This window comes from Equus przewalskii, chromosome 2 (genome assembly GCF_037783145.1).
Source record: "Equus przewalskii isolate Varuska chromosome 2, EquPr2, whole genome shotgun sequence".
NCBI lineage: Eukaryota > Metazoa > Chordata > Mammalia > Perissodactyla > Equidae > Equus > Equus przewalskii.
In genome coordinates this window covers 39,831,915-39,855,049 of record NC_091832.1, presented here as the reverse complement: position 1 = coordinate 39,855,049, position 23,135 = coordinate 39,831,915, and the positions used below count along the sequence as shown (strand labels likewise).

General features: G+C 54.5%; 1 protein-coding gene and 1 long non-coding RNA gene across 3 annotated transcripts; one reads left to right on the top strand and one right to left on the bottom strand.

The window, feature by feature from the left end:
• Positions 1-979: 979 nt before the first annotated feature.
• Positions 980-3,598, bottom strand: LOC139081983 (uncharacterized). The gene is made up of 2 exons (XR_011537568.1): positions 2,549-3,598; positions 980-1,804 (listed from the first exon to the last, which is right to left on the bottom strand). It is a non-coding gene; the product is annotated as an uncharacterized lncRNA (long non-coding RNA).
• Position 3,599: 1 nt separating this feature from the next.
• Positions 3,600-16,968, top strand: AGTRAP (angiotensin II receptor associated protein). Of its 2 annotated transcripts, none has more exons than XM_008522028.2 (5): positions 3,600-3,795; positions 11,368-11,402; positions 13,719-13,824; positions 14,642-14,837; positions 16,247-16,968. In XM_008522028.2, the coding sequence occupies exons 1-5, from the start codon at positions 3,769-3,771 to the stop codon at positions 16,360-16,362; spliced, it is 480 nt and encodes a 159-aa protein (XP_008520250.1). In that variant the 5' UTR covers positions 3,600-3,768; the 3' UTR covers positions 16,363-16,968. The 2 variants fall into 2 exon arrangements, with proteins under 2 accessions (XP_008520250.1, XP_008520251.1); XM_008522029.2 differs by having other exon boundaries at positions 3,627-3,795; positions 14,642-14,816.
• The last annotated feature ends 6,167 nt before the right edge of the window (positions 16,969-23,135 follow it).

Genomic DNA, 23,135 nt, shown 5'->3' with positions numbered 1-23,135 from the left:
CCTGGACTGTAGTGGCATCCTGAGGACAAGCAGAGAGGTGGGCGGCAGGTCCTCCAGGTGCCCCTGATAGGAGGAAGCAGTACACGCATGTTGTTCAGCTGCTACACGTCAGTCAATTCCCTGAGCATCTACTGTGCACCAGGCACGGGGCGGAGTGTCAAGGTCGAAGACCCTCCGAGGGCTTACAGTTTAGTTGGGGGGACAGGCAATAAACAAGTAAACAAGTAAGTTGAAAGGACAAGACCTTGATAAGTGCTACGAAGATAGTACAACCATCTTGGAAAACAGTTTGGCAATTTCGTAAAAAGTTAAATATACACCTGCCACACGATCCAGCCATTCCACTGGGATATTTACCCAAGTAGGTAACTATTTCCTGAATAAATGAATGAATGAATGAATCTATTCCACATGTCAGTGTCGGGAGGCACAAAGATGAAACTTGACTGAGACAGACAGGATTGGTGAGGGACATGAAAAATTTAAACTTGAATTCCAAAATGTACTCACTGAAAACATGACCCCAAAGCCTTGTGGAATGTGCTTTGTGAGGTCCCTGTGTCCTTCCCTAGTCAGGACTGGATCTGGCTCCTCTGAGAACGCAGATAGTTTCTCTTTCCTTTGTTCTTCTGGCCGCTCCCCTACCCCCAGCCGGCTCTGCCCCCTCCCCCGTGCCTCTGGCCCAGCTGGTGGGGATGAATTCAGGGTCACTGTGTGAGCTGCAGGGACAGTCCACAGACCCAGCCTTGTGCTTCCTTCAGCTCCAAGCTGTCTTTCCTCCGTGCCTCACTCTATCCTTTGGGTGTCAGGCTGTATTCCCCTGCAGTGTAGCCTTGGAGCTGAGCGGGTCCCGGAGCCAGACTTCGGTCCCCAGGCCGTTTCATACCAACTAGTGGTGTGCCTTTGGGCAAGCCTCTTAAATTCTCTTCGCCTTAATCACCATTTTGTAAATCAGGATAAGAATAGTATCTACACCAGGGGGTTTTTGTGAGCATTTATTATGAAGCACTTTTCACGCTGTCCGCCACAAAATAAGGACTCAATAAATGTCACTCTAATCCCAGAAGGTGTTGTGCATTTTCTCCTTACAAGGTGAGCACGGTTTTCTTACACACCTAAGGCTTGGATTAAACACCTCTAGGATCTGGGGTGGATGGGGAATATTTCTTAGAAGGAGATTGATAAATAAGAATATAATAATGTTATAATATCCACCACTTATTGAGGAATTACTCTTTTCTAGGTACTCTGCTGATAACAATAGTTAACTCATAATTAATAATAAAAATAGTAGTCAACCCTGATTTAGTGCTTACTGTACACCAGGCACCATTCTAAATGGTTTTCGTGTATTCACAATCCGATCAACCCTTTGAGGAAGATCTCATTATCCACATTTTACAGATGAGGAAACTGAGGCACAGAGAGGCAAAGCGACTTGCCCAAGCTCAACCAGTAAGTGGACAAAGCCAGGACTCAGACTCCTGTCGCTCTGGTCTTCAGCTAGTCCTCTGTGCTCTAAATCCTGAAAAGTCAAACTAGATGTGGCCTTTTGGCACGTCTCTAACGCGGACCAACCCTCAATGACAACGGCAGATGCTGTGCTGCTCTGGCCCCTGGTCTGGAGGGCTGTGTTTCCAAACGGGCCATTAAACTGGCGGGCGGGCCTTCCAAAGTCCCCTCGCCCATCCAGAAGAATCCTTTCTTGTTCCTGGAGAGAGCATGGGTGAGACGAAGAGCACGTTGATATGGTCTCAGGACACACCCAGGCAGTTTGGCATGTTTCCACGCGGTTTCTCCCCTCCTGAAAAGAAGAACAAACACTCATGTTGACGCAAATAACCCATAACCAATCTATAGATCGAAGTTGGAGTGAGTTTATTATGAGCCAGATTTGAGGACCATAGAGCTGGGGAGAGTCTTTCCACAAAGGAATGGAGCTCTCCAAAGAAGTGGGGGTGTACAGGGTGCTTATATACCGTCAAAGAGCATCTATCACATATGATTGAAATGTCCCTTTTACAATAGTCACCAGATTGTGACTGATGGACACAGCAGGTGGCAGGTCTGTTGTTTCGAGCTGGTGGTCACAGGTGAGCACAGCAATCAATTCCTAGCCTAGGGAGAGATGCTTATCCTTAAGGAAATGCCAATGTGGGGGAAGTTGTACCTTTATCTTAAGGGCATTTGTTCTTGCCTTTGGGACACAGCACATGCTTAAAGCAGATATACAATGCATGCTCAGTGGCCACGTCAGGCCCTTTGGGAAAAAATAAGGTTAGGCCGAATTAGTTTTACACCAAATGGTTTCCTCATATACTCCAATATATCCTATTGTTTGCTGTTTGTTTATACTCAGATGGACCCCCAGGGGACCCTCACCCCCAATGACTCTAAAATGAAGGCTGATGTTCTCCAAATGAATGTTTTCTCTGGTTATGGTGAAGGATGGGATGGGGAGGAGGATGGAGGTAGTAGGCATTAACGTTTCTATTCTGGGGTGGGGAGAGGTCAAGAGTCTTTAAGAGAGATACCAGGTGAGACAGACCTTTTGTTCCTGAATTCCTTCCATTCACAGCCGAGGGGCAGACAGTGTGTTGATAGAATCTTTTTCTTCTCCAGTCTTCTTCCTTCTGGAGACAGGTGTGTCCTATAGGTTTTCTGCTTGCTTTTCAGCTACATTTGTTCTAAAGCTTCTGGTATGTTGACTCATGCAGGCTCCAAGCAGCTCGCCTCTTGTGTGCTGATGATAACAATATCTTATGTGTAGTCCCCATTTACTGACTGCCAGGCACTGTTCTGGGCACTTTACCTTGACAAAGACTGTATCCTTGACCAAACCTTAGTAGGCTCCTCTGAGCCCTCTTCTTGACTAGGCCTCGACCTTGGCCTTCTATGTCCCTCCTGTCCTTGGTAGGTCTGCACTGCCCAGTTTTAGCAAGAATCTTGCTAAGTCGGCTTAGTGAGAATCCCCCACCTTTGATCTCTGATCAAGTTTCTCACCCCCCACCTTTGATGTCTAAGTCCCTGGCCTGCCTTTAGCAAGAATCCTGTTGGGTCAGTTAAGCAAGAATTCCCCTCTTCTTGCCTCCTCTTAGTAATTTTCCATCCACTGACCCCTTACTCTGCTGCTTGGCTAGAAATCCCCACTTGTTCTTGCTGTCTTCTTGGAGCTGAACTTGACCTCTCTCCCCTCTTGCAATATCCCAATTGCAATATTCTTGAATAAACTCTTCCTTACTGTTTTAACCAGTGTCAGAATAATTTTTTCTCATCAACATGAATCAGTTCATTTATCTGCACAAGGATCCCATGAGGCAGGTATTGTAAATGTCTCCACTTTAACACTCGGAAGGAGAGAGGATGCCCCAGGGAATGAGACATCAGCTGTTGCCCCATCGGCAGTTTGCACCTGGACGCTCCCCCCAGTTCTCCTGGATACACGTGGTCCCATCAGCCCACCTGCTGGGATATTAACCCAGCAAGACATCGCGCAGTTTGCGGCAGAAATCCTGATCGTTCTCCACCCGCCCCTGGAACTGCCTGGGCAGCTGCTACCGAGCCGGCAGGAAGACGCCGGCAGACCGACGCCGTCTCCTAGCAACCGGGCCTGGGTCACGTGACCCGCTTCACGTGGGCCGGAGTTGAGCTGGGGTTGGAGCTGGAGCTGCGGCTGCGGGCGGGGCGGGGCCGGACAAGTTTGTTTCCCGAGTTCGGAGCCCAGCAGCCGCCGCGGCTGTCGCGCAGGTGCCCTCCGTCTTGGTCGCGATGGAGCTGCCCGCGGTGAACTTGAAGGTGGCGACGGGTGGGGCGGGGCGGGGGCGGCCACGCCAGAGGCGGGCGGGCGCGGGGCGGGTCTCTGGGAGTGTGTTGGGCGTTTGGCCTTTTAAAGAAGGATTTTAGAGGCGAGAGGACCGAGAGTCTGGGAAGAAAGGTGAGAAGGAGGCGGGCAGAAAGACCATAGCATGTAGAGAGATCCAGGAAAGGGCCAGCTGGGAAGACCGAGAGGGTCCTGGAGGCGGTAGGGGACGGAGAGGGCCGCCCCTTCCCGAGGACAGACCCCTCCAGTTGGGAGCGCCCGGCCCCCGAGGATCGCTTTGGCCTCTGCGCCCAGAATTCCCCTGGAGCGGGAGGAAGGCGAGGTGGGAGGCACTGAGAGCCGGAGGTGGGGCTTGGAGGCGGGACGCCTCCCCTCCTCCCAGACAGAGGGGCTAGATCTGCCACCTGGACTCCCAGCACCGCCCTGGTAGCCTCCTGTGTGTGCTAAGTCTGGTTAAGAAAATCAGATGTTCCCAGACAAGTGGATTTCTAAAGTTTATAAATATAGCGTCGTTATTTCCTAACATACACAAACTCCAATAGAAGTTACTTAAAAGCAGAAAACCCCAACTTTGTGCACTTCGGACAACACTGCGGGGCTTCCTGAGATGTCTTCATTTCCTGAGCTGATTTCTTAGCTGTCAAGATGCCAGAGGCTGTTCTTCTTTTTCTCCCCGCCACCCCCAGCCCCGCTGTGCTTCTGCCCTCTGTTTGGCACAGGGGGGCTGGAGCCTTCAGCTTTGGCCAGAAAGCTGTGAACCTTGGACCAAACCTGCCATCTTGGGTCTCGCTGCAGGCTCTTTTGAGACCATAACCAGGAAAGCCCTTTTACTAGGGAGTGACAAAGCTTTTAGCACCCGTGGTGTCAGGTACGAAAGGAACCAAAGAGAGAATGACTACAAAACAACACATCATCCATATTTGGATATTAAACATGGTCTGTGCTATGACCTCACCTGGGAGATTTCCCTTAATCCGACTTGCTTCAGCAAACCTCTCGAAGCTTCCAGTTAACAGCTGGGGGGAAAGTCGGCTGGAGATAAGGCAACGGGCTTGGGTCGAACATTTAGCTGGGAAGAATTTACGTGAGGACCACTGAGATTTGTGTTATTCATACTCACTCTGTTCCAGGCAGTGTAGGGTTAATGCCCACTGCCTTTTTCTCTGATTAGAGATTTTGCTAAGAGGGAATCAGGTGAGGGACGGAGCTGCAGGAGTTGAGAGGGCAGAGAGCCCTCATCGTGGGGCGTCTGTGGTGTGCCAGGTTATTTATCTCATCACGACAGCCTCCTGAGAAAGCTGATATTGTCATCTTTTTACAGATGAGCAAACTTCGGCTCAGATCAAGTCAGTAACTTGCCAAGGTCCCACAGGGATTAAGTGGCAGAGTCAGGCTTTGAACCCACCAGGGTCAGATTTCAAAGCCTTGTCCTTTCCTGGCCAACAGTTGGTTAGGGCTGACTTCTGCCTCGACACTTTACTTCCAATGGGAGGGTTTAGTCTGTTTAGAGCAGCTTTATGGGCGTTGCCAGCCACAGGTGTGAGCTGTGCTGGCTTTCAGTGCCCAGGATGAAACTGGCTGGTCCCTCCCTTGACTTGGGCAATAGGACCCCCATGTCTCCAAGGGTCTTAGCTGCTCCCCGTCAGAAATGAGTAAGTGCTGGGAGGCCCTGAGGGGCTAGGATTGCCAGGTAACATACAGGACCGCCAGTTGAATTTGAGTTACAGATCAACAAGGAGTAATTTTTAAGTATAAAGATATCCCAGGCAATATTTAGGACATAAGTAACAAATTATTCATTATCTGAAATTCAAAATTAACTGGATGTTCTGTATTTTTTTCTTTTTAAAGAATGCATTTTTTTTCCCTCCTACCCAAAGCCCCAGCACATAGTTGTATGTTCAAGTTGTAAGTCCTTCTAGTTCTGTGTGAGCCGCCACCATAGCGTGGCAACTGACAGACGGGTCAAGGGTGTGGTTCCATGACCAGGAAGTGAACCCGGGGCCCCCGAACTGGTGAGCCCCAAACTTTAACCACTAGGCCATCAGGGCTGGCTCTGTTCTGTATTTTTGTTGTCGTTCGATCTGGCCACCCTAGGAGGGCAGCTGTTGACTGCTTGCTCATAGACACTTGAGTTGGATATTCTGAGGTCAGAGCCCCTTGGGAGCTGGGAAAATGCACTCTGTCGCCCTGGGCTCCCTCCCACTCCCTCATGTCGTACATTCCTTGGGCGTTGACTGAATGCCTGCTTGTGCCCAGCCAAGCCAGAGTGGGCAGTGGTGCCAGGTGAGAAGAAACAGCTGCCCCAGGCCCTTTGCACAAAGGGCAGTCCCTAACTGAGCCCCTCCAGGAGGCAAGTCCTAAGTTGTGGGAATGACATCGTGACAAGCTTAGAAAGGACTTCCTTGGGTTCATGAGGTCTTGTGAAAAAGGCTCATGGTAGGAGGGTCCAGGGGGTCATGGAGCATTAGAGTTAAGAACTGGGAGAGCCACCTTCCTGACCATAGTAATAAGGACAGTGCGCCGCGGGCTGACTCCCTGGCAGGCACGGTGTTGAGTGTTCCACGCACCTGTCCACTTCCCTGCCCCACTGGATCCGCACAACAGCCCTGTGACACGGACAGGAGTGTCCCTATTGTACAGAAGAGCAAGCAGTGTTCTGAGAGGTCAGGTGGCTTCCCAAGGTCACACAGCTTCTAGGTCATGGAAGAGGATCAGATCCATGTGTTTGGCTCCAGTCCCCATACAGTTAGCCGCTGCCTGAAACTGCGTCTCTTCTGTGGCATTTCTGACTGGTGTCCCTTAGCCTCAGCCCCCTCTTGGGGACCTTCCTACCTCCTGTAAAAGGTCACCGAGTGTTTGCACAGGACTGGTAGGAATATGTTCTGTGTACTGATCTGTATGTTCACCTTAGGTCTGTCCACCACCTGTCTGGGAAGGTCCCCTCCCAGCCCCCAACAAAGGGTCTAAGTCCTGGTCCACGCAACCCCTCAATTCCCCTCAGGCATCGCTTCTCCGGGCTAAACCTCCTCATTTCCATCCACCCCGCCCTTGCTATTCCAGATCCTCACAGTGGAGCACAGAGGGTAGAGCACGGGCCTTGGGGCCAGACAAGCTGCATTCAAGGCCAGGCTTTGCTACTTATTAGCTGTGTGACCTTGAGCAGGTTTCTTAACCTCTCTGAGTATCAGTTTTCTCACTGTAGAAAGAGGATAAAAATAGGCCCTGCCTTCTAGGGTGAAAAGAGGAGGATCCTGTGGTCTAAGGGGGTGGTGTAGCATTACATTTTGGTTAGCATAAAAACCCCGACCAGGTAGACTGAGTCTGAGGTATGCATCTGGGCTGTCTTCTTTATAAGCATTACCGTTTGGGACAATTAATCTTTCACAGCCTCAGTTTCTTCAGAAGTAAAACGGTGGCAAGGATGATGTGAGCCGAGTGTTCAGGGCCGTGTAGACACGTGGCAGGCAGGTCCTCCTCGGCAGCAGGAGCGGCTGTTGTTGGAGCTGTTGCAGGATGCCTGTCCCACACAAGAACTTGTGGTTGTTGGGGCCAGCCCCGTGGCCAAGTGGTTAAGTTCGCTCGCTCCGCTTTGGCGGCCCAGGGTTTTGCTGGTTCAGATCCTGGGTACGGACGTGGCACTGCTCATCAGGCCACGGTGAGACGGCGTCCCACATGCCACAACTAGAAGGACCCACAACTAAAATATACTACTATGTACTGGGGGGATTTGGGGAGAAAAAGCAGGAAAAAAAAAGGAAGATTGGCAACAGTTATTAGCTCAGGTGCCAATCTTTAAAAAAAAAAAAAAAAACTTGCGGTTGTTAAGTGGATGTATACAGTGACTGTCAGAGGCCTGTCTGTGATTATGGCACCCCCGTGGGATGTGTGGGTGATGGGTGCTGCCTCCATGTCACAGAGAAGGATCCTGGGGCTCAGACACAAAAGGACATGAAAGGGACCAGAACCTGGGTCTCCTACCCCCTAATCCAGCATCCTGCGACCCCCTGCCACCTTAGCCCACTGGCCCTCCCCTCCCCTCTCCCAGTCTTCTGACACATTGGACGCTGACTGGATGCGCCCCCTTGACCCCCTGCCCCCCACCACACAGGCCGAGCACTGTATGAAGAGTCCAGGAGCTCAGGTCCTGCTTTCCTCTTTCCAGCTGGCAAGGTCAGGCTGCCCAGGCACATCCTCAGATCCTGGTTCCTCCCTCCCCCGATTAGCTCAGGTCCCTGCCCTGTTCCTCCCTCTCTCTGGCGGCACCTGAGAATCCCAGGTGTGCCCTTGGTTACTGGAAACCTCCCCAGAGCCGGCAGACGGTTCTCTTGTGCTGACTGCGTCACCGTTCCCTCCTCCCAGGGCTGTTGGGAAGGGCAGGGCCAGTTTGGCTGGGTTTCTTGTTGGAGCTTTCCTGGATATTAGACCTTTCCCGGCCAGGTGGGTGTGCCCTCCCATTACAAAATGGAGAAACTGAGGCAGAGGACACTTAGTCTTCCATGGGTTTCTTTCCCCAGGGGCTTAAGAGAAGTGGTCAAATGGTGCTCAGTTTCTTAAATATTTATAAAACGAAGTGATGCCGCCCAGAGGGGACTGTATGTCTTTGAGGACCTGCAGTATTTCCAGGTCACGCTCTTTTCTTCCCAAAAGAGACGGCAGGGTTTGCGCCTTGGCCAGGCGCTCACTCTGTATTGCAGGCTTTTCCGGCTCCACCAGAAATCTTTGTCTCACAGGTTACACAGAGTCACTTCCCCGGGCTTCCGTGCCGACCAGCTGCCTTTCGTCTTTCCGTAAGAAAGCCGGGCTCTGCGGGCCAGGGAGCACTGTGGGTTAAAAGCCTGTCATGTGCCTGGCCTGGGGGCGGGACAGAGCCTTCGCTGTGCAGACTTTCTGAAAGAGAAGCCCACAGTGGGGAGGGTTCGGGGTTGATCTTCAGGAGGCACGGGTGGTGTGAGCTGCCTCCCATGCCCTCCTTCCTCGGCGTCTTCTCTTAGTCTCAAGGCTGACACCAGGACCCCTGTGGCTGGCCACGCGGCGTGGCCTCTGGCAGGTCGCTTCTCCTCTGTGGTCAGGGTTTCCTGTGAGAGGGGACGGTAGTTTGCTCTCAAGATAGAGATCAGAATTCTTCCTCATACCCACCCAGGCCCAGCGCCACCCACCCTCCAGCTTCCTGTCCCTCCTCCACCCTCCTCTTCCTTCCACTCCGGCCACAGTGGCTTCTTTTCAGTTTCCAGAATGTTCTATGGTGCCTTCTGCCACAGAGCCTTTGCAGGTGCTATGCCTTCTGCCTCAAATTCTCGTCTCTCCTCTCTGTCCCTGGTTAGGCCCCTGCTCGCCACTTTCATCTTGGCTTCAAGGTCGCTCCATCAGAGAAGCCGGGTAACCAGCCCACCCCCCTCCCTGTTGTGGAAGTAGGGTCCCTTCCCTTCTGTACCCGTCCTTCGGAATCCCCTCCCTCGTTGCATCCCGTTCCTGAGGCCATTGTCTGATTGGCCAGTGTCTCCACTCATGTGAGTTCTGAGGGGAGCGCGGCGCCGCGTCCGCACGGTGGGCGGGCAGCAGGTGCCAGCGATGCCGCCTGAACCGTTTAAGAAACTTAGCGCCATTGGCTCACTTCTCTTAAGCCTCTGGGAAGAGAAACCCATGGAAGACTAAGCCTCCTCTGCCTCAGTTTCCCCCCGTTCGTAATGGGAGGGCACACCCGCCCAGGCACCTTGGGCGAGTGACGTACCTCCGGGCTTCGGTCTTCTCCAGGTTAAGCGGGGGCAGTGGTACCTCGGAGCACTGTGAGGAGGGGATGCCTTCACACCGAGGGGACTTAGGATGGTGCCCGACACGGGGGACGTGCTCAGTGATGAAGAAGGTGGGGGGCCCCTAGAGCCGGCCTCCCGTCCTGTAGACTCGGCTTTTCCAGAGTCTGGGGACCTCCATGGAGTGGGGCTTGTCGGTCCTTACAGAGTCATTTTCTTAGTCTTCTATGGGGGGAAGAGGACATCCTTGGGGGCTGTGGAGCCAGACCCCTTTGGTTCACTCCCATGGGGCGCTGGGGCGCAGGCGGAGTCTCCACCGTCTGCTCCGGATTTCTTGTGCCCCACATGTGGAAAACATACCCATTTGTCCCAAGCCCGCGTAGCCCCCCTCAGCTGAAGGCCGTGCCTCCAGGGCGAGGGCTGGGGCGCAGGCTCTGGAGTCAGACAATTTAATTCGAGTTTTGCCGCTCGCCATCGGTGGAATCTTGATCAACTTACTTTACCTCCCAGCCTGGTTTTCTCATCTGTAAAATGGGAATAGTAATGGTATCTGTTCCCGAGGCCTTGGGGAAGCCCAGAGGTCGTGTGAGGTGTTAGATACAGGGCCCGGCACATAGTAGGTGTGCAGTGAATGGTAGCTCTTCCAGAAGTGCTCTATCTCCTCAGCCAGAGTTCTTTATTGCGGGCGGCAGCCTCTCCTTCTGTCCTTTCACTGGACCGGAAGCTGGCCCTTTCCCTGCAGATCCTTGCTGTGCCCACCCCTGCCCTCTGGGCCTGGCACGCGGCCCCGCCCAAGGCTCTTGGCATCCCCCCCTCCCAGCTTGGCCCGTCAGTCCCCTGAGTAAACTCCTTCAGGAGCACCCATCGACCACCAGGCCCCACGGAAGCTCCTGACTTGGGGCTCCTGATCCCCCCCCACCTCCCCGCAGTCTCAGCCACCCCCAGCCTCAGCCTTTGCCACGCCCCCTCCTCCTCCCCGCCTGGGCTTCCGGGCCGCTCTGGAACACCTCGCTCTCCCTGCCCTTTGCCTGGCTGATCTCTGCAGACCCTTTAGCACCAGCTCTGGGGCTCCCTCCTCTTGAGAAGGGGCTCGGGCTGGCAGCCGCCTCCGTCCCTGAGCATCGGCGCCTGCCTTCTCTGCTTGTTCTCCGAGCAGGGCCCTTTGGATTACCGGGACTGGAGACTAGTTCCAGTCAAGAGGGTGTTATGTTAAGGGCATAGAGGGCAACGAGAAGGGTAGCCTATTGCAGAAATCTAGAAAAAGCCAGAGGGATTTTTTTTTCTTGATCTAAATCATACATGTCACCTGCCTGCAGAAAAAGGTCGGGTGGCTTCCCCCGGTGCACGTAGGATGCAGTCCCTCCAGGCCCCCTTGTCCCCTCCTGTCTCCGCACAGCACCCCAGCCCCAGTGTCCCAAGACATCAGCCTTGTTTGAACCCATGAACCCCCCGCCAGCCATTTCCCATGGGCCTCCTCTGATTCCAGAGCAGATAGATTCTGGGTTCCCCAAAGGAGCCTCCAGCCTCTGGAAGCAGGAAGGGGTGTGGGTGTCAGCTGCCCACGGGGAGGGGTGACGTGGCAGCGTCCCCGGCCTGGCCTGTGCCGTTCCTCCTCCTCCACCTCTGGTCCACTCGCTGTCACTGTTTCTCTTCAGCAGACATCTGTGAAGCCCCCTTAGATGCTAGGCGGGGACCTCCTGTGTTTCTGGCTCTGAAAGCTTTCCTGCCCCACGGTTCCCCACCGCGGTGGCCGCACTCACCGATCTCTTCTTCCTCTCCCCCCGTTCTGTGCCACAGGCCATCCTCCTGGTTCACTGGCTGCTGACGACCTGGTGAGTGACTCCATGGGTGTCTGGTTCTGTGTCCACCTGTCTCCTGGGATCTGGGTCCACATGTCTCCCCGGGGTCTGTGTCCATGTGTCCCCTGGGGTCTTGTCCACTTGTCCTCCGGCCAGTTCTAAGACTAAATGGCACCTTCATCAAGAGTATCATCATCCAGCTCCCCACGTCCCGAGAATGTCGGAGGGGCAGGCAGTTCCCAGAGGGCTTTGCCATCACTGCCTCCTGTGAGTTTCGAGCCCTCATCCTAGGGGAGGCCGCGGCCCTCGGCAATGCCGCCAGCTCAGATCCTCCTCCAGGCTCTTCCCAAGCCCTTTCAGGGGCTGGCATGACTCTGCTTCTTCTCCAAGACCTTTGCATCTGGGAGGTCTGGGGTGCTGAAGCCAGGGGGCTAGGTGCGCACACTCGGCCGGGTTCCCTGAGCAGCGGGGGTTGGACACCAGATAGAGCTCTGTGTGTCTGTGATCTTGAGCGAGTCACTTCAGCTCCCTGAGTCATTTTCTCATCTGTAAAACGAGAGCATTACTGACCCTCCCACTTATTTTGTAAGGTCACTGGAAGGTGAAAGCGTGACTTTAGAAACTGTAATAAGCACTGACCTGTGCTGAGGGTGTCCAGCGGCCCCCCGCCGGGCTGAGCACCTCTGTGGATTAGCTCTGCAAGTAGACGCACCATGAACCCGAGACACGGGTGAGGTCACTTGCTCAGGGCTGGACCCTCCCTCTTATGTCACACTCCCTGCCTGGACGCAGACTCGGGATGCAGACAGACCCTGATCAGGTCCCGGCTCTGTGTGCTCCATCTGGGTCACCCAAGGCAAGTGACTCCAGTGTTCAGGGCCTCGGTTCCCATCTGTAAAGTGGGTGTGAGGAGGGCACAGCCCTGAGGAGCAGGAGGGAGAAGCGTGGGTGCTCTGCAGGCACTCCCCGGGGCCTGCGGCCGAGGGCACTGGCCAGGCAGGGCCGCTTCCATTGTTCCCGTCTTTTCCTTCTGTCGAGCTTCTGGGGAGAGCTCTCTGCCAAACCAAGACTGGAAGCCACTGAGTGACATGTGTGTTTTGCCGACTTTGAAGTGCGGTGCACATGTGGACAGTTGTGAATAATGTGAACTGTGGTAATCATGGTTAATGACCTTGAGGAGCAAGGTCAAAATACAGATTTCTCAGTCCCACTTCCCAGGATTCTGAGCTGGTGAGTCTGGGCTGGGGCCCCAGCACTTGCTTTCTTAAAACCAGAGAATGAGGTTACTTATTCAAAGGCTGTTCAGCCTGCTTGGTCTCTGCACTTCACTGCTTTGCACATGTTTCCTGTGCGCTACGCTCCAGTGAATGTCATTTGAACTTGAGAAGCACCCCACTGCGTGCTGGGGCAGTCCAGGCCCAGTGGCTATGGTGGGTAAGAGCATGGCCTCTGGAGCCAGACTGCCTAGGTTCAAATCCCAGCTCTGCCACTTAGCAGCTGTGTGACCCTGGGCAAGTTCCTTGACCTCTCTGTGCCTCAGTTTCCTCATCTGTAAAATGAGGATAATAATAGTGCCTCCTTCCTACAGTCGTTAGCACAAATGCACATAAATGAGTTCATTTAAAGCACTTAGAACTGTGTCAGACACTAATAAGGGCTCTGTGTTAACTATTCTTTTCACTGATGTAACTATTATTTTTATTAACAAACATATAAGTAAACACAAGTTAGTAGCAATACTCTAAAAAATAAAACAGGGTGGGCGTTGTGTTCAAAAGTGACGAGGCAGTGCTTGAAATTGGGCGGTCGGGGAACGAGTCTCAGAGTTAACATTTGAGCTGAGACTCAAATGACAAAACAGGCCAAGTGTTCAGGGCAGAGGGAACAGCAGGGGCAGTGGCTGAGAGGTTGGGGGGCTGCATTGAGGGCCAGACCCCACAGGGCCCCCTTAGGCTGTGGCGAAGAATCTGCATTTTATTCCAAGTGGGAGGGTTTTTAGCAGAAGCCTGACATCGGCTGGTGTACATTACTGGTTGCTATTCAGAGAATGGCCTGCAGGGGTCAGGAGTGGCAGGAAGGAGACCAGTGGGGAGAGGCTGTGCTGATAAATCCTGGCAGGAGAGGATGCTGGTTTGGACCTGGAAGGATGCGGCCAGGTTCAGGATCTGTTTGGGAAGTAGAGCCAGTGGGATTTGCTGACATTTCTGGCTCACAGCCGAGGAGGAGAACATGGCCCTGTGACCTGGCGGACCGTGGCCTGTTCTCGGGGGGACCCTGAGCCCTGCGGGAGGGGGTGAGCACCCGTGGGGCCGTCACCTCTTGACTTGACTCAGGTGCCTCTTCCCGCAGGGGCTGCATCGTGTTTCAGGGCGCCTATGCCTGGGCCAACTTCACCATCCTGGCCTTGGGCGTGTGGGCCGTGGCTCAGCGGGACTCCATCGACGCCATAAGTATGGTGAGCAGGGGAAGCAGCACGGGCAACTGGCTTCAGGGTGATCCGGGGCCCCCACCCTGTGCTTCTCTTGCCCATCCCCATCTTGTCTCTCTTGAGCCCCCATGTTCCATCTTCTAAAGCCTTGTAAATAAGCCACCGAGGCTGCCAGCCCACCTGTGTCTCCGCTAGCCTGGCCTGCTTCTCTGCTTGCCTGGGTGGCTTATTTGCAAGGTCTTCCCCAAGGAAGATGGGGGGGGGGCGTCCCACCAGTGCCCTAGATCAGCCCCCTCCCCGAGAACGGGGAGCCCTGTCGTGTGAGGGATGTTGCCAGGAGACCGTGAAGACGGAGCTCCATTACGTTGTGAGGTCCGAGTGGACACGGCCTTGCTGGATTCTTCTCCGGGGGGCTTCCTGACACCCACTAAGCCCCGAGGGGAGCAAGCGCTCTAGCTGCAGCCTCTCAGCACAACTGAACGGGAATTTCCTTGGTGGCGGAAATGGTTTGGATGAACTCCCAGGAACCTTCCATCTTGAAGGTTCTGGAACCAAGTCTTGTGCTCTGTCCTGGCCTCCAGGGTAATGGGGGAGGTCGGGGGGGTGAGGGCTCACGTCCCCGCTCCCTGTCCTACAGTCCCCAGTCAGCGTCTCATCCACACAGTCCTCCCTGCTTGCTTGGTCTGTCTTCCAGCAAACCCTGAGGAGACAGGAGGACCCAGATGGAGCTTCTGCTCTGGCATATGTGGTGGGGGAGCCAAGGGGACGTGATGGGGCAGCAGTGCTCTCATAAACTCCGATGACATGTGGTGGACCCTGGGCCCTGTGCTTGCCTGTCTTGCAGTTTCTCGGTGGCTTGGTGGCCACCGTCTTCCTGGACATCGTCCACATCAGCATCTTCTACCCTACAGCTGGTCTCACGGACACGGGGCGCTTTGGCGCTGGCATGGCCATCCTCAGCCTGCTCCTCAAGCCGTTCTCCTGCTGCCTCGTCTACCACATGTACCGGGAGCGTGGGGGTGAGCTCCTGCCGCACACTGGTGAGGCCACCACCTCCGGCCGGCTCCCCCACTCCCCTCTCGCTGGCCAGGTGCTGGCACTGACATCCTCCCACGTCTCCTCTGTCTCTGCCTTGTCTGACCCACAGCCCCACCCAGTGAGCCGGCCTCACCCTGTGGGACGAGGGCTCCAGGTGCAGAGAGGGCCATGGCATGGGCACTGAGTGCCAGGCCACAAGGTCTGCAAGCTTCTGGTCTCTGCTACAGGAGCCCAGGGGTCCCCTGGCTGTCCCAGCTTGGTGTGACCTTTTCCTGGCATCAGGCTATGGGCAGGGTTGGGGGTAGCCACCAAGCTCCCATCCCAGCACAAGCACAGGTGCAGCTGGGGGTGTGATCCACAGGCAGCTTGGGGCAGTCCGCAGCCTGAGGCTGGCAGGCACCTGCAGGGCCAGCTTCTCCTCTCAGCTCTCACCAGCCCCATCCCTGGAGCTCCTCTCTCCTGCCTTGTGGGGTCTGGGTGGCCGAGGGAGAGCTGGTGCTGGCATGGGCTGTGGGCCTTGGCCGAAGACAGTGTTGAACTATGGGGACTTTCCCTGCTAACCGGCCCTCTCGCCTGAGCCCACCCCCCGCCCCCGCCTCCTCCCAGGCCCTCTCTGAGCTGCGCCCCTTCCCCTGGGGGCCGCGCCATCTTTCCACTCTCTGACACACATTCTCCTGTCTCTCTGAGAGAAGTGGGGTGAGGCGGGGCGCCATCCTCTCCCTTTCACTCCTGAGAAGAGAGGCCCAGAGTGGCCCGGACCTGGCCCTGGGGGAAGGCGAGCCAGTGACGTTCCTCCCATTGGACAGATGAGGAGACTGAGTCCCAGAGCCCGTGGGGCTTGTCCAGGATCCCAGGACAGATGTGCAGTGTAGGGACAGCAGGAGAGTGAGCACTTAGAGTCCTGCCACCTGCCTCCCAGCCCAGCCCCAGCTCTCCGGGCTCCATGACTGCCAGGCTCAGGGCCTTCTGGGCACAGTGACACGGCGTCCACTCAGCCTGGGAGAGGGGCTGGAGGGGAGCCAGGGGCCCAGATTCCTGGGCACACACTGCTCGGGGGGCACATGGAGGCCTAGCAGCTAAGGGCCCTGGCTTTGGGGTCGTGCTGCCTGGGTTTGAGTCCTCGTGTCCTGGGCTTAGGGCTGTGCGGTCTCAGGCAAGTCAGTTCACCTCTGTGCCCCTCAGTTTCCTCATCTGTAAAGTGGGGACAATAAAGATACCTGCTCTGTAGGGTCACGGATGGGTTGAACGAAGGCTCGGTGCCTGGGCCTGCTGTCGCCGTCACTGTCCTGGGTGCAGGATGCCCAGCTCTGGCCTGCCTGGTGGGGTTGGGGTGGATCTTGGTTTGGACTCCATGGGACGTCCTGAGTCCTCCTCCCTCATTTTTTCTTTCTCTCATCTCCCTGCCCCCCAGGTTTCCTCAGACCTTCGCAGGAGCGCAGCGCCTACCAGACGATTGACTCACCAGAGGCACCCACGGAGCCCTTTGCCAGCCTGGAGGGCAGAGGTCACGCCTCCCAAGGGTACTGAAGGCAGCCCCGCTGCCCCTGCCCCAAGCCCAGGGGCCAGTGTGACAAACTATGGGTGAGGCCTGGGCTGCATCACCTTCCTTGTGCCTTGGATGGTATTCCAGGGGTGCTCCTGACCCCCCTTTCCTGGACCTGCATGGAATGTGCTGTCCTGTTCCCCATCTCAGGCGTTGCCTGAATCAAGTGCCCTGAGGGGCCAGGAGGCCCTGTGCATACCGTCCCCAGCTCCCCCAGGCCTCCCTGCCCTTCCAGGTACCCCACCAGTTCCAGGCTGGGAACCCCGCTCGCTCTCCTCACCTCCACCCTTAGCTGCTCCGTGCAGGCCCCAGCTGAGCCAACAGAGCCTGTAGCCCTCAGCGATGCCTGCTGCCCAGGCTTCCCTCACAGTGTGTCAAGCCTTCCCACAGAAGCTCCGAGAGCTTCGGGTCATGCTCAGCCCTGCGAGCAGTCAGCATGGGGGTGAGGTCCCCGTGCTTCTCACTGCCTGGCCACTTGGTACGTGGGGAGCCTGCGGCTGGAGGTAGGAGGAATCTGTGGCACCTGAGACCACCACGGCCTCCAGCTGCCCCTCTCAGAGCCGTGACATTAAAGTGTGGGGGATTCTGCAGCTGGCTGTGTTTGGACGTCTGTTTAATTTCCCGGCCGGGCTGGGGCCTGGACCTGCCGTTCCTGGGAAGATTTCTCCTGCGTGACCCCAGGGCACCTGGGCTTAGCTGTCTGTTCTGTCGTGGCAGGAGGAAGCAGCAGCTCATGACCAGCTGGGCCTGCCCTGCGCCCAGCTCTGGCCTGGCTGAGGCCCTAGCAGAGGAGGGCACTGTTCAGTGTGGCCGATGGGTGTCTGTTTCTCTGAATCAGACAACTCGGATATTGTTTGAATCCTGCCCTGCTGCTGGCTGGCTGTGTGCCCTTGGGCAACTTAACCTCTCTGACCTCAGTGTCTTCTGGAAAAGGTCCAATCCCTGCCAGAGGTTAATGATGCAAATGCAAGGTACTGTGTCTGTCCCAAGGAAGGGTCTGTAAATGACTGCAAAGTTGTTAGTGGGCTTGCTCCTTGAGCCTGTGATGACGCTGGTCAGGAGGTGAGGGGCGCCCTCCTTCTGGCAGGCCCTGTGTCTTGGCGTCAGAGCTGATGACTGAGACTGACGTCTGTCCGGAAGCTCCAAGGGTCCCATGGCCAGGGCATCCCACTTTGACTGGGATGGGCATTGGCCACTGGGCCCCAGGTGTCTGGGCTTTCCTGGGCCATCCTGGCTTGTCCTCGGCACTAAGAGGTCAAGGCCTAATGCAGAGCCCCCACCGTGCTCCCATTTCTATCCATCCAAAGAGGCCAAGCACCTGCCACGAGTGGGCAAGGGCCTGGGGCCGCAGACGGGAACTCCGGGGCCGGCTCTCGGCTCTCGGGGAACAGACAGTGAGAGTCCTCTGTCAGGAGACAAGAGCCCAGAGAGAAGGGAACACGGGCCTCTGGGCGGGGACTCGTGCTCTGGGGCCAAGGGATGCTGAGCGGCCACAGCTGGGGAAAGCTAGAGATGGCCTCACTGGGAGAAGGGGCGGACAGATAAGCCGTGGTACATCCATTCTGTGGGATACTGTGCAGCAGTTCAAGGGAGCAAACCAGACCTATTTCTGTCGATGTTCGTCCCCCCAAATGTGAACAAAACAGATTGCAGAATGGCAAGTGCAACATGAGACCTTTAGTGTAAATTTTAAAACCTCACAGCGATACCATAGATTATTCTGGGGTGTAGATGTGGGACCACGCAGAAGTGTGGCCTAGAAGGGCACATGTCGAGGTCAGGGTTGCCGTGGTGTGGCAGGGAGGGGCGTGGCCTGAGGGGATGGGACTAGAAGTCAAGTTCCTGGCACGTGGAAGGCATGTGAGCTGCATCTGTGTCGTGAACATGTCAGATTTCCAAAGGAAATGAGCGATGGAGGGAGGGCAGCAGGGGGACAGATAACAGCCTGTGCCAAGCAGCGGGGAGAGTCTATTCAGAGACCCCGGTTCCTTGTAGCCCCAGAGCCCCAAGTCTGACCGGATCTTCCAGGACGGCCCAGAGGAAGGCTCCTGTCTTAAGTGCGTTCCCCAGAAGCAGACCCTGAGACGATATGTGTGACTCGGTGCAGAGCAAGGGAGCTGGGCTTTCTTGCTCGTTGGCCGAGGGCTGCTCCAGGGCTGAGGATGACTTAAACTTCCAGGCTCCTCCGGTGCCCTGACCATGCAGGCAAAGTGGCGCCAGGAGCCCGAGCACCATCCTGCAAGGAGAGGGCCCGCAGAGGCGCATAGAATCAGTGAGGACCACCTGTGTGGCCGCCCCTTCCCACACCCACATGGCAGGTCTCGTGAGGGAGAGCTGCTAACATTCATTCAACAAGCACTCGAGAGCCTAGAGGAAGTGAGCGGTGTTCTAGATGCTGGGGATGCCAGAGTGGGAAAAAAGCCCCTAGTACCCAGAAGATTCCATCTTGCATAAGGGGAACAGCTCATTGGAAGGCTTGAGGGGGCACGTGCCTGCCCGGCCTGTTTGGGGGCAAGATCAGGAGGTCGGGGTGGCTGGAGCCAAGGCCGGGGGGGGGGGCGGCGATGGGACGAGGTCGGGAAGGCAGCAGGGCCCAGATGGCGCAGGGTCACAGGTCATTTTGAGGACTTCAGCTTTTACTGAGGGAGATGGGGGCTTTGGGCTGAGTTCGACATGGCCTGGCTTACATTTCAAAAGGACACCAGAAGGACAATGTTGGTGGCTTGGACGGGGAGGTGGAGCTAGGCCTGGTGACCAGTGGTCATGTCAAGCGGAACGCCACGCACCAGTTATCAATCCCAGGACAGGAGTCCAGACACTTCCGCCCACAGCTTCAGTAGTGGGCGTCCATCCCCGTGGCCAGCGGGTCTCCTCTGGCAGCTGACGGCAAATTTATTTACTCTCCCCCCCTCATGCCACAGTGCAAGGACACTGTCCCCTCCCGAGAAGGACAGAGACAGCAGTGGGGTTGGCCACATGCCGTGTGATACACGTGCTTAAGCAGAAAAAAAGAGCAAACCTGGGCCCTGAAGCAGGGAGAGAGGTTCCCACCCAAGGGGACGGGCTTGGCACAGACCAGGGGGCTCTTGGTCTCTTGGTAAGGAAGTGTTCCGGCCCAAGGCCCACTGTTATGCAGCCAAGTGGGGTGGGAAGACGGCACGCAGGGGACTGCCTGTCACAGTGGGGAAGCTCCTGGATGCATTTTGAAGGCAGAGCGGCAAGATTCGCTGATGGACTGGATGTAGGAGAAACAGAAGAGTCCGGGATTGCAAGGTTTTGGGACTGAGCAGCTGGAGGTCGGAGCTGCTCCTAGCCAGGAGGGGGCACAGCAGGAAGGCCAGGTCCTGGGCAAGGCCAGGAGCTCAGTCTCAGACGGGCCACACTGGAGGCCATGGGGCTTCCAACCAGACTTTCTCACCACTGTGTTCTTTTAAAAGGACCGGTTGCTGTAGGGAATTGGAAATAGTCTGTTTTAGTCTCTGTCACCTGAGCTTCTAGAAACTGTCAACCACAGGAAGCCAATTTCTCTTGCCTCTGGTCCCCTGCTGGTGAGAGCTCAAGTCGCTCATCTAGTTTGAAAATCTTGTGTGTTTTTGTTTTCATGAAGCTGAGCCCTCCAGGTGAAAAAGCCAGAGAAATTGCCCCAGAGGAGGTTCCTGTCTTCTCCTGTTCGTCAAAACTGGACGAGAGCCCCCAAAACAGGCCTGGAAATTCCAACTCACAGCCTCCCTCCAAACCAGCTCCAGAGCCAGGGGGGCCGTGGTTTAAGTCCAGCCACACCCTGTGGCCGGCTGTGTGAGAGGCTGGACATCTCACCCCCACTGCACTCGGTTTCCTCATCTGACAAATGGGGACAATAATGGTGCCTGGCTCAGGGATTAGTGGAGTCTGAAAATGTGTGACGTAGTGTTTAGTGAATATTAGATCTCCTTGCCTGTGCTGCCGTGTGAATTATTCAGAGGGAGGGAGGGGGAGCAGTGCAGGGGAGGAAAATATCTCCTCAACCCTCTTAGGGTCTGAAAATTAAACTGACTAAGGTTAACAGGAGAAAAGCTTACACATTTTATTGAATTTTTACATGTACGTCGGAGCCTTCACAAGAGAATGAAGACCTGAAGAAGTGACCAGAGCAGGAAGCTTTTATGCCTTTTAGAGAAACAACAAATGTGTGAAGAATTGACGGGACAAAGGGGTTTGGGCTTGGGGTGGTAAGTGGGAAGAAGGAACTAGGAAGACGAGGGGGAGTCCAACAAGGTTTGTTCATACAGATTTCTCAGCCATAGATTCCCCACCTCTGGTCATAAGAATGTCTTCTTTCCACCTGGCAGAGGCAGGGGACCTTTCACATGAGAGATTTATGACCTGTTTCGGGGAGAAGGGGGGGTGTGATGGAGGTCAGGGTGACCTTCCGGCTTCTGCCGTTTTCCCAGACTCCTTCAGTGTAAGACACTCAGCAAGCCAAGGCGCCACATTTTGGGGCAGCACGTCCTGCCTTCCATCACCAGTCTGACCATCCATTCATCTGTTCACTTATTATTTCTCTAAACACTTATTGAGTGCTTTCTACAAGTGTTCAAAAGATTGAAAAAAATTTCAGGAAGTAAGACAGAGGTTTTCCTCCCGGCAACAGCAGAACTCTGAGGGTCCAGGTCTCCAGGTGGTGGGGGGCCTGGGTGCACACCTGTCAGTCCAGATGCTATCAACAGGGTCAACGAGTTGTAATAAAACGTGGTCATATCAGAGGCCTAAACTCAGAATCACAGATCTGAACTCAAAGGGAGCTTCGAGCTCGCCTAGCCCAGTGGTTTGAAAAGGCTGTTTTGTTTCAACCTCTTTGTTCAAAAAAACTCTTCCCCAGTATATAAGACAGAGCTAGTCCGAGAGAGAATGCTCCCCAACCCCCCTTCCCTCCCCACCCCCCCAGCCATGGCCACTCTCAGGAAGGGGCCCCGGAGCACAGTAGGAAAACCGATTTCCTAGGTCCTCTTTCTGTCACAGCTGGGGACCAGGCCCAGGAAGAGGAGACTTGACTTGGACAAGGGCACATGGGGACGACTTGACTTAAGAGCCTGAAGGTGACAACCTGGAGGCAGACTGAGATGCCAGGTGGAGTTTAAAGGAAATAATCAATCAGAACGTCTACAGATGAAAAGCACAGTGGGTGTAATTAGAAACTCAGTGGATGGGTTGATTCACGGAATAGGGACACCAGAAGAGAAAATCGGAAGCCTTGAAGATAGAGTTGAAGGAATTACTTAGTACACAGGAAAAAAGAGACAGAAAATCTGAGAGGTTAGAAACGAAGGATAGAGAGGTCAGACACACACAGTCGGAGTTCCTGAGGAGGCAGTGGGAGAGAGGCAACATTCAAAGAGAGAAAGGCAGGGAACTTTCCAAAATGGAAAGACACCAAGCCTCAGATTAGGAAGCCAAACAACCCCCAAGCAGAATAACTAAGAAGAAACCCACATTTACAATCATCTCAATGGCACTTGGTCCACACCTGCTGTATCTTCAGCACCTGGAACAGCGCCGGCACCCAGGACGTGCTCACGAAAGGCACGGAATGAACGGATGAAAACTGCAGAACCCCAAAGACGAACATTAAGATCCCAAAGCAGCCTGGGAGAAAAGATATTGTCCTGAAAGGAACGACAATTACACCAATTATTGCTGATGTCTCAACGGCAACAGTAGGAGTCAGAAGACAGAGGAATGATAACTTCAGATGGTGAGAAAAACAGAGGTCACCCCCAAACTGTGCACTGAAGAGCACCTTTCAGGAGTGAGGGTGAAACGAAGACATACTCAGGGAAGGAACAGCAGAGGTCACCAACAGACCTTCAATACAGACACGTCGAAAGAATCTTTTTGTGGAAGAGGGAAGTTTTTCCGTAAGGAAGATCTGACACGCAGGAAGGAAACAGTAAACAAGTGGTTTAGTGATTGAGACGATAACAACGTACATCAGGAGGAGCTGAGCGGACACAGAAGCCCCTTTTTGTCTGGAAGGAGGGTAAATACTGCATTAACCTTCAGACTTTATCAAATTAAAGGTACATATTAAAGTGTCTTGGATAACCACTGAAAGACTAGAAATGAAGTGAGTAATTTCCAAGCCAGTGGTGGTGGAAAAAAAGAATGAAAGAGGAAACCTTGATCAATTCTGAAAAAGGCAAGAAAGGAGAAAAGAGAAGCATGAAATTTGACCATTAGCAAGCGCAAAAATAAGATGGTTTATATAAATGTCATAATCATACATTTGTAACTGATTTTTAAAGACAATTCCAGCCATACTGTGTTTATAAGAGATGCACCTAAACTATATGGAGACAAGGAGACTGAAAGTAAAAGGACGGAAAAGTTAAACCAGGCAAATAAGGAACAGAGCTGGGGTGGCTAAGCTAACATCAGACCAACTTGACTTGAAGGCAAAAGTCTTACTAGAGATAAGGGAACCAAGACAGAAAGCACAGAGGGTCAGTCCACCCGGTTTGGGAGCAGATAGCCAATGCATACACTTCGGAAGGAATCAGCCCCTTCTTCAAGAATTGCTTTAGAGTTTAAACGGCTCTTTGGCATTTATTTGTGAAACATCTGATTCTCACATCAAACCGGTGCAACAACAGAGGTGTTACCACCTCCCTGTTACAGATGAGAAGCGTGAGGTTCAGAGAAGTTAGGGACTTGCCTAAGGTCACACAGCAGTAGAATCCATCTTGATCACGGGTCTTCTGTCTCGCCACCCAGTGCTCTT

What these genes read in the sequence shown, in the direction of transcription:
- AGTRAP (XM_008522028.2), top strand. Translation starts at nt 3,769, where the DNA reads ATGGAGCTGCCCGCGGTGAACTTGAAG. An exon ending in CCATCGACGCCATAAGTATG is followed by an intron (nt 13,825 to 14,641) that starts GTGAGCAGGGGA and finishes CCTGTCTTGCAG; the next exon opens with TTTCTCGGTGGCTTGGTGGC. An exon ending in TGAGCTCCTGCCGCACACTG is followed by an intron (nt 14,838 to 16,246) that starts GTGAGGCCACCA and finishes CCTGCCCCCCAG; the next exon opens with GTTTCCTCAGACCTTCGCAG.